General features: G+C 38.0%; 2 protein-coding genes across 3 annotated transcripts in view; one reads left to right on the forward strand and one right to left on the reverse strand.

Moving 5' to 3' along the window:
• Positions 1-353: 353 nt before the first annotated feature.
• Positions 354-8,370, reverse strand: LOC109851786 (aromatic-L-amino-acid decarboxylase-like). Its single transcript, XM_020422213.1, has 11 exons — positions 8,196-8,370; positions 5,362-5,455; positions 5,132-5,252; positions 4,770-4,883; positions 4,545-4,664; positions 4,259-4,388; positions 2,891-3,039; positions 2,590-2,701; positions 2,259-2,467; positions 1,952-2,152; positions 354-1,814 (listed from the first exon to the last, which is right to left on the reverse strand). Exons 2-11 carry the CDS (start codon positions 5,439-5,441, stop codon positions 1,608-1,610), a joined length of 1,443 nt encoding a protein of 480 aa, XP_020277802.1. The 5' UTR covers positions 5,442-5,455; positions 8,196-8,370; the 3' UTR covers positions 354-1,607.
• The window catches only part of LOC109851787, a 7,545-nt gene continuing 4,139 nt past the window's right edge, over positions 6,495-9,900 (forward strand). Inside the window, exon 1 of one of the 2 annotated variants that reach the window (XM_020422217.1) lies at positions 6,495-6,714. In XM_020422217.1, coding sequence (XP_020277806.1) covers positions 6,709-6,714 — 6 coding nt within the window. In that variant the 5' untranslated portion in view covers positions 6,495-6,708. The remainder of the gene's footprint in view (positions 6,715-9,900) is intronic. The other variant, XM_020422215.1, reaches the window with a different exon arrangement.

The following is a 9,900-nucleotide window of genomic DNA, read 5'->3' on the forward strand; positions in this document are numbered from 1 at the left end:
ACATTTTTGTTTCTTTTTTTTTTTTTTTGTCAAGCTATTCCTTGATTACCTCTAGTACTATTATTGTCTCTGTTGCAGCATAACGTTTACAGCAAGTATTGTAGCGCACATATACATGTCACATGTATTCGCTATAGTGTAATCGTTTCTAACTTACTCGGTTTTAAGAGAAACATAAATACAATAATATTGTTTTTTGTACGATTTTAACAATAGAGTTATATTACAGAATCGCGTAATTAAAATTCTAAAACCTAGAAGTAAGAAGTTGTAACAAGAAAAACATAATACATATATATATATATATATATATATATATATATATATATGTTTTTTTTATAATGAACACATTTATAATCATCAATATTTATATATTAATGTATGTACAACACTTGTTCAATATCTTACATACACTTTCAACATGCACGGCGATTGTATTATAATTTTTCGCGCGAACGTTTGAAAATATATACATAAATATTTCGGCGGGATGTTCATATCAGTGTGTAAAATATGTAAATTACTTTAAAAATAATTTTTGTAGAAAAATAGACGGATCATCTTTATCTCAATTTTAAAACATGAATCAGTTAAACAGTCGCAACTTAATTCGCGCGCGAATGTACGATTTTTCACGTCTGTATTAGTAAATAATCAAGACATACGATTCAAAGTTAAGAATTTCTAATTAAGAATCTATGCACGTAGAATCATACGTCAGAGACATACTTCGCACCTGCAAGATCGCGACTTTCTCGGCGCACGAATGTTTTCTTGGTCGACGCAAGTTACATAATTTTCTTTTGTTTGAGTTTTGCACGCAAGAAGAATGGACTTCGCGCGAGCCATATTTAACAGCGTCTATTTTCTAACAAAAACAAAAGAAAACAACACATCATCACCATCGGCTAAATCGGTGAAGCTTAAGTACTTGGTTTTATTATACGAATGTATCAATTCGCATAATTAGAAGATGTAATTAAGCCGTGTTGTCACCTCAAATATCGCTCTCACATCTCTATCGTAGCCACAACTTGACCAGAAATGTCAGAAATCGCATTTATATATTACTCAACATGTGTTTTTGCAATGACAACAAATGTATGACTTTCACCACACAATAATCTTACTTACAAGGATATTGTCTAAAGTGTTCGCACAGTAACACATTGATTGTGCGCCAGCAAAAGTAGCACAAGGCGACGCGTAATACTGTATTACACCTCATTCCGTTAACACGACTCTCAGCAGCCTGTTGTCGTCGTCTTCTGATTCTCAGCAATTATTTAAAAAACACATTTTTCCAATCAATCCACTTCTCTCACATGTGTAACAACATATTCCTAATCTCTTATTAATTAATCCCACGCGTGCTATTAAAGAACAAAACAAATTGATCTACAAAATAAAAGAATTTCTGTTTTTAAAGTAGCGCTCAACGATTTGAAATTCTCTTCTTAACTTTACTCGTCGATTTTGGTCGTATTTGGTCTTCTGATCTTCTTTCTCTTGAAACCGATGAAAGGGAAAAAAAACTTACGAAGTTAAGATTGGGTGCAAGTGGCGGGGACCAGGGATCTACAACCGCGAGCTATTTGCGCGCGCCATCACTTCGAAACCGAGTGCTCTTCGAGAACCTCGTTGGCTCTCAGCTTGATCTCCTTCCAGGAATATTGTATGTCCTTGCTCTCGCTGAAACGAGAGCAAACGGCGAATCGCAGAAAGTACGTGTCTTTGATCTTAGACGGTACGAGATGAATGTTTCCGGCGCCGTTGATTTTCTTCAAGAGAGCTTCGTTGAGCTCGTTGGAACCCTAAGTGGTGTGTCACGCATCTTAGAATGTTCTTTTTTTTTTTCAAATATCTTTTTCAATCAAATAAAAACCATGTGCAAAACTAGTTTTAAATATTTCAGAAGGGAGAGAGAGAGAGAGAGGAGTGATCGACTTACTTTTAGGCGGAAACAAACGAGTCCCATGAGAACGTCGCCGACGATTTCGAAGCGAGGATCGGTGAGAACTAACGCTTCGAATTCGTGCGCCTGAGCGATGTGTTTTCTAATGAACTTTTGTAGATTCTCCACGCCATAGAGTCTCAGTACGAACCAGAGCTTCAGTGCTCGGAATCTACGTCCGAGTGGAATCTGCCAGTGCTACGATAACAACGCGCAAATTAATTCACAAAGAGTCAACATTCGCCAACATACAAAATTTTTATCGGTCAAGATTTTGAAAGTAATGCGAGCGACTTTTAATTACCCTGTAATCCGGCGCCGACCCCTGCATGTCGTGCTTTAGATACAGAGGATCGACATTGAAAGCGTTGATGACGTAGGTCGGGTCTTTGAGCCACATGGCGGAGCAATCAAAGTTAACCAGCATCCATTTGTGGGGATTAAAATTAAACGAGTCCGCCAGCTCGATGCCTTTCATCAAGTATCGAAATTCCGGACAAATAAAGGAAGATCCTATTAAATGAAATAAGAAATTGTGAATTTTCTCTTCTTTCTTGGAAAAGGAAAAGAAATCAATACTTTTGTATTAGCATAAAAAAAAAAAAAAAAAAAATAATAATAATAATAAATTATACCCGCGTAAGCAGCGTCCACGTGCAACCAAATGTCCTCGCGAGTCGTCACGATGCCCATTTCGTCGAGACGATCAAATGCGCAAGAAACGGTGGTCCCTAAGGTCGCGACTGCCTGAAGAAAAAAAAGTACAACAGATATACAAATTGTTCCGATCGTATTATTTCTGTCATTAAAAAGTAATATATATTTAGTGGATAGTTTATTTTTTTTTTTTTATTTCTCGATCCGATATGAAATGATTTTAAATTGAATAGGAGAACAAGAAGAGAGAAAGGAGAGATTGATTGAGATTAGACTTACGTAAAACGGTATAAATCCGTGCTCTTTATCCTTTCGGATTGCTTCGGCCAACGAATCACCGCACAATCTATATTTGTCATCTACTTCCAATTGTCTGAACTGCACTCCACCAAGAAGTCCGGCGCGCTCGACCGAGCTGTGCGCTTGGCCTGAAAACATAATATTTTGTGACGCTATTATAATCGTAATTAAGAGTTCTAATCTAATAACAATTACTGTTATAAATACGAGTGCTTTACAAAAACGATCATATAATTTCGTTAAGAATATTATTTCTTTGAAAGAGAGAGAGAGAAGTTTTACCAATTACAAAATTTAGAAATCTGTGTAAATATCTTATCGCTAAATCTTATCAATAAAACGTGAAATGTTTTTTTTTCGGATTATGGTGAAAGATTTTTATTGCTTCATTTTTTTCATTGACAGCAACAAGATCGTTCTGGCAATAGACAAATAAAAAATCTTCTTTGTCTCGGCTTAGAACAATAGCGGCTGCATGTATATTGCGAGTGAAGTGCTGTTTCTGATGATGAAAAATAACTCAGTCATTATTCGACGTATCGAGAGATAAATTGTTAGAATATTTTTTTTTTTTTTTTTTGTTCGATAAAACGCGTCGCAAAAATTATTGTAGGAGTTGAGAATGGGAGAGAAGGTTCAGTCTGAAATATAACTGGAGCGGTTATTACGAGTTGCCATGGCGACAAAGTGCTGCTTGATGAAGTGCCGTGAACCCCCATACTCACCCTCTATCACTCCAACCCTCTCGTCTCCTCTCTATTCACGTGCTTGTGCACTGATTGTGCGCCCGGTCACTAAAAGCGACCGGACACTTTTCAGTATTACGTCAATGAGCGAAACGCAACGAATACGAACGAAAAATCAAGTATTCGCAAGTAAGCGACGCGAACACATTAACGCGACAGAATTACGAAACATATAAATGATTGATTAAAAATGTCAATAAATTAACGAACATATTTTTTTACTCTATAAAATATCTATTATATTTACACACACGTATATATATATATATGTTAGACTGATATTTTTAATTGTCTTCAATTCGAACGTGTATGTGACTCGCATGGCTCATTTAACTCTCATCGAGATATATGTCACAGTTCAAATGTCTATTAAATCCGCTGAACTCCACGCAACAGTTGACGCGCACGTCGTTGTTTCTTTGCATGATAACGATACTCAAGAATAATTTTATAATTATAGTAACGTGTGCGATCTCGACTCTTATATCGTCAAAAACGTGCGTGCTGTGTAAATTATTTGACGCGAATAATCGGCTTAAATTTTCTCGAGAGTTTTTACATTTTTATATTAAATGGTATTAAATAAATAAATTATACTCACAGGAACAGTATGCGACTAGTTTGCTGATGATCTCGCTATCCGTCCAATCGGGATGCTGTTCTTTAATTTGCTTTATTTTTCTAGCCTTTGCTCCCAGTAACGCCACTAAAGTGGCCTCGCTCGCAGTTCCCTGTAGATGAAAATTTCATTTTCAATAATTTCATTTTCCCATAACAAATAGCTGTTTTTTTTTTTTTTTTATGGCTGTTATATTACTAAGTTTCGTGTTTATAATAGCCATTAGCTTGTACTGTATTAACTTTTGTAGGTGTTAAAAATGTTTCACCTGAATAACACCACCGCCCTTTCCGCCGTTGCAGGCAAGAAATTCCTTCGGCAAGTCCAACATTTTTCCCAACCAATCCAACATGATCACTTCCAACTCGGTACAAGCCGGACTGGCAATCTGAATAATTTAACAAAATCATGAAATAGATCGAACGTTTAGTAGTTTTATTTAGTTCATTTATTTATTTATTTTTTTTTTTTATCGAACTTGTTTTATATTTACCCACGTAAATCCGATACACGCGATAGCTCCGCTCAACATGTCGGCTAGAATCGCAGGATACGATTGCGCAGTGGGAAAGTACGCGTGGAATTTCGGACTGTGCCAGTGAGTAACCTACACGTGTACGTATATATAAAATTTAAAGTTTTTGTTTATCTTTCACGCTTGCAGAGATAACAATTGAAAATGTGAAACAAAACACAAATTAATATTTTATAACAATATTATTGTCACATTACATGTATTATTGCTTTAGATTGTATTTTGGTGCTGCTGTTTGACAAAAAAACAGCAAACAACTTATTACGAAACAAAATCTGATCAAGAAAATCCTGAGACACAATTTAAAAAAAATTGCTTACACCTGGCATTATCACTCTTTCGATGTCGGTCATAATGTCTTTCCACTGATCGGGAGTTTGCGGTGCCTCGGAAGGTAGAAGTGGATTCATGTATCCCGGTTCTACGGTAGGCAAGACCTTCCTGAAAATTTGCAACACACACATTGACACGTGCAATATTAATTACAGACATACAGGTGCGTAATAATCGCTTCGCCGCTCTTAACGCGATTTCTTCATCGTTCACATACCTATCTCTGATATTTTCTAAATAATTGGTGACGTATTCCGCCATATCCTTGGCGTACTCCTTGAAGCTGTCGGGATCCATAGCTCACTTCTCGCCTGCGGTGCAATCGAAACGAGAGAGCGATTATCAAAACTATCCGTTCGTTACGTTGTCGCGCGTTCATAATGTAAATGCGATAGGCGCGGTTCTGATGCGATATCCTTGGCATATCGACGCGGAACATTCGAAGGAATCTTATCGATATTGCACGTAAAGTATCTGATTTTCTCAATAACAAACGTTTATCTCCGTGAATGTCGAGTAATTGCGTTTCCGCGTATGTTGGAAACAAAAAAAAAAAGCACACAGGAATGATGACATGCAGCTACCAACGCGCGATTTGTCGCATATATTAATAATTTATTGAAAAACGTGAGAAACGATCGAGGTTTTGTCGAACTCAAGGTTGCGCGTTAACAACGATTCGAACTCGGATAAAAAGTGAAAGTGTCAGTTTGTCGCAACAAACAGCAAGTAAGTTTTAATTAAGAAGCGAAAAACTGAATTAGGACGGTGTACGCTATCTGGAAGTTGCGTATGCGATATTGCGCACGTTTTAAAAATCTGTGTCACTAATTTGAACAAGTAAAACGAGGAGAGAGATTAAAGTTATCTTGCTCGCACAATGTTTTATGCATGTCGAATATACGCGGTGAGTTATGAAAATTATTTGACTTAGAATATTTGGTTTAGAATATTTATATTTGAAATATTTATATATCTTCAATTATTTAAGTAGACAAATAATTTAGCAATTTTGATTTAGCGCGTAATTCTAAGCAAGTGACGAAGGTACATCTTACGTCAATTCTACTTTCTATCTTTTTCCCGAACACATAAAAATATTGTATACACGTAAACACATTTGACATTTCGTAAACGAAGTATTTAATAAGCGTGGACGTCGATAAATAGCAATGTGGAGCCATTACTGACGCACGTTTCTTGAGAAACTCAACGGCGACAGGTGAGGAAGAGATGCGTGTGTGCGTCAGATAGAACGTCGCGATCCGCGAGAGAGAGGGAACGGCGGGGGAACATAGAAAGAACGTCTCTTTCGCGCGACGATCAGTAAAATGCGCCTTCGTCGTAAGAGAAGTAAGAGCGAACTCGCCGCGTAAATGACCATGACTCATTTTCTTGGAGCGAGTTTCATTCGAAACTAGTCGACGATCTATCGCGTTGAGATTTCGTCTCTGCTACGGTTTTTTACCCGCTCGCTGTGACGCATTGCTACACGGAACTTTTGCAACGTGGAATTTTGGAGAGATTAGTCGCACGGGAAAGAAGATAAGAGAGACGAAAACATATGTCGGTCAGTTAGTGCGAGAGAAAAAAAAAAGAGCAACGCGGTAATAAAAATGAGACCGCGCGCGCGCGCAAAGGAGGAAACTCCCGTTCTCCGCGGGGAATTCCCTTCGCGGGAATCCCCTCTGACACGGCAGATATTTCTCGGAGTGGAAGCGCAAACGCATTTTCCGCGTGAATGAATTACAGAGATTACGGAATAATCGAGCTAGACTATATTTCTCGACCGCGTTATCACGCGGAAGATATCGCGCTGCATTTGTTATTTTGTTCGCGTTGCCGCGTGTGTGAGATAAAATTTCGCGGCGCATCAATTTCAACGACATTTCAACACATTTTATCAAGAAAACTCCGGTTTTGTGCGAGGGGGGGGTAAAAGATCGATTTGAATTCGAGTGGAATTTACGTAACGATATTCCCGTCGTGTAACGCGCGCAAATTGACGTGTGTATGTTCTCTTGTTGCGCCGCTTATTTATCAACGCGTTTAAATGATGATAATAACATCTTGACACGTACGTCATGTATTCGCGAAAGAGAGACGAAACCGAACGAAACAACTCGTAACAACTCTGACGGTAAATTTGACGCGTACGAATATAGCGAGCGCTGAAATGCTTCTGTTATTAGTTCGATTATTCAGACAGAAATTTCTATTTATAATATGCGATAAATGTATGCCGGGAACGGAGCACGGGCATTTATTTAAAAAAAAAAAAACCCCCGAGATAGTATTTAATCCTGTTTCGCGAATTTTCGCGATCTCGTCGGGTTTTGTGAGCGCGAGATGGATTAATTTAGCGAGCTAACGTAGTTAGGGATCCTTTCTTCGGCCCCGGACAATACGGAGAGCGGAAAGTTTAACGAAGCGATAGCTCCGTGTAATTAGCCCCGTGCTGCACGGCGTTTAGACATTAACAAACGCAATTAGATATTTTGCTCCTTGACATCAATTACAAAAGACCTTCGACATCCTGAAACGTTTGTTACTTTCGCGAGAGCGTATCCGCTCTTAACGTTTTTATTAAAGTCTCTAGTAAAAAAAAAAAAAACAGGTAGTAGTTTTTATCGCAAATAAATTATATATATGTTTACATTTATGTAATCGGTTGTAATTGGCAGTGTGATTAGAACGATTTTTTAATAACATTATCGATATCGACTGACGATCGATATCACTTCGCGCCGTTGCAAAAAATTTACGGATTATCGCGCTGCATAAATACGTTAATTGTGCACTGAAAAAAAAAAAAAAAAACAGTTTTGTTGAGATTAACCAAAATTTGGTAAATCGAACCAAATAAAGTGTTCTGGAAACCAAATTTTGGTTGAGATTACAAAACTTTTTTCAGTGTGCGATTGCTAAGTAATCTTATAATTATTTAAACAATTTTTTTTCTCGATTCCAAAAGATCTTTCAAATTTGTGTTACACGGTCATTCTCTCGTTCTTTGTTAACATTCTCACGCAAAAAAGAAATCTGACTTACGTTCGAGGTCTCTCTGCGACGAATTTTTGACACTTGACACCCGGGATGATTCCTGCTGACAGCGAGCGGCGGATCCACGTGCTGCGTCGAGTGTCCGCGAATCAGACGCGTCGATCTCGCGCTATAGTCGTCGAGCAGACGACTGGATATTCCGCGGCGAGAGATTGCCGTTCTATACGCGTTCGTGCCGCGCTTTATGTAACACCCCACTCTTGGTCGCGGAGCTCGCGGGTGTCGTTCGACCAATCGCGATCACGTCGAGATTCGCTCACCCTGGGTCGCGCAAACACCGAGAGAAGATCGATAGGAGATAGACGGCGATCGATAACAGCCGGTCATCTCGTTTAGCGACGGATGGGCGGGCGGATATGTGTTAATTTTTGCGCTGCAAGTGACAGGAAACGCGGTTTAGATTTGCTCGTCTCCGTGTATGATTGTTTTGTTTTATTTTTTACTCGACGCCGCATTCAGCCGCAAACACGCAACTGCGACAGTTTGGTAATTGAATGAGATTGAATTCGATTGAATTTCCTCTGGAATTTGTGGTATTTCAAGATACCGCGTATTGTTTCTCTTACTCTTATCGGAATAAATAAGATACGTTTATTTGTTTCCGAAAAAATCTTACGCGCGTTCGGAGAGACGCGTTTGTCGGTAAAATTGAGATGTGAATACAGGTTCTTATGGAGTTTTTAATAACTTTCGTCACAGAAATGTAAAACATTTTCTTTCAAATGATTTTTCTAAAGAAAGAAATTGTTAATGTGTCTGACTCGTTGTCTCGAGAGTTGCCAAAATAATAATGCGCTTTGTAACACACATTTTTAATCAACGCCTTTAACTCTCGGGCAATCACAAGACTACAAAGAAGACGATCGCGTAAAGGGGAGAACGTAATAGCTTCTTGAAGGCAAAATTGAGACGCTGTTCACAGCGACTTCATCTGGAATCTGATTACAAGGTGAAATCAAGGAAGCATTCAGGAACGGTAAATCGAATTATTCCGAATAATCGCGATTCTGATTTTGCGTGCGTTTCTGTCGCAACATCAGAAGAAACACCCGAGACACGAGAGACCTCGAGCGAGATCTGATCGCGATCTAGAAAGGAATTGCTGATACGAAAACAATCGTTCTTCTTGCACAATCGGAGCAGCGAATGAAGACTGTTTTTTTTTACGAAAATTGTACTTGAAATACAGTCTTTTCTTTTTTTTTTCAGTTATTTCCCAATGAATGTTTTAATTATTTCCAAATTACCATCGCGTGTTACGTAAGAATTATTCGCCAAAAAATGTAGATTCTATGCGTGCAAACGCATAGTTTAAACAATACGCGAATGTACATATTTAATTAAATATTCAAAACCTCTCACGCGCATATTTTATGCGCATTATTTACTTGAAACTAAGTCACAGCAAAATGTCGCTCAATGTATTGGATTAAACATACTCGATACTCTTGCAAAACAAATTAACAGATACTTAAGGTGACACTCATTGGGCTTAAAATGCCAATCATTGTGTTGCTAACTATATAGATTCTCGTTATTATCTCACATCTGTTTTAATAATAATAAGCGCACGTACTTGTACATAAATTGCATAAGTCATTAATGAATATGTAATTAAAGCATAAGTAGTTATCTGTCATGAATCTCAAGTGTTACGTGCTTATTTTTCAATCTTATCTTATCTGAGTTATAT

Source organism: Pseudomyrmex gracilis, unplaced genomic scaffold, assembly GCF_002006095.1.
Source record: "Pseudomyrmex gracilis isolate BER0280 unplaced genomic scaffold, ASM200609v1 scaffold_20, whole genome shotgun sequence".
Classification (NCBI taxonomy): domain Eukaryota; kingdom Metazoa; phylum Arthropoda; class Insecta; order Hymenoptera; family Formicidae; genus Pseudomyrmex; species Pseudomyrmex gracilis.

Excerpts from the sequence above, each read along its gene's own strand:
- LOC109851786 (XM_020422213.1), bottom strand. The coding sequence starts at position 5,441 with ATGGATCCCGACAGCTTCAAGGAGTACGCCAAGGATATGGCGGAATAC. Across the intron at positions 5,253-5,361 it reads TTAGAAAATATCAGAGATAG|GAAGGTCTTGCCTACCGTAG; the intron begins GTATGTGAACGA and ends GCAAATTTTCAG. Across the intron at positions 4,884-5,131 it reads AAAGAGTGATAATGCCAGGT|GTTACTCACTGGCACAGTCC; the intron begins GTAAGCAATTTT and ends GTACACGTGTAG.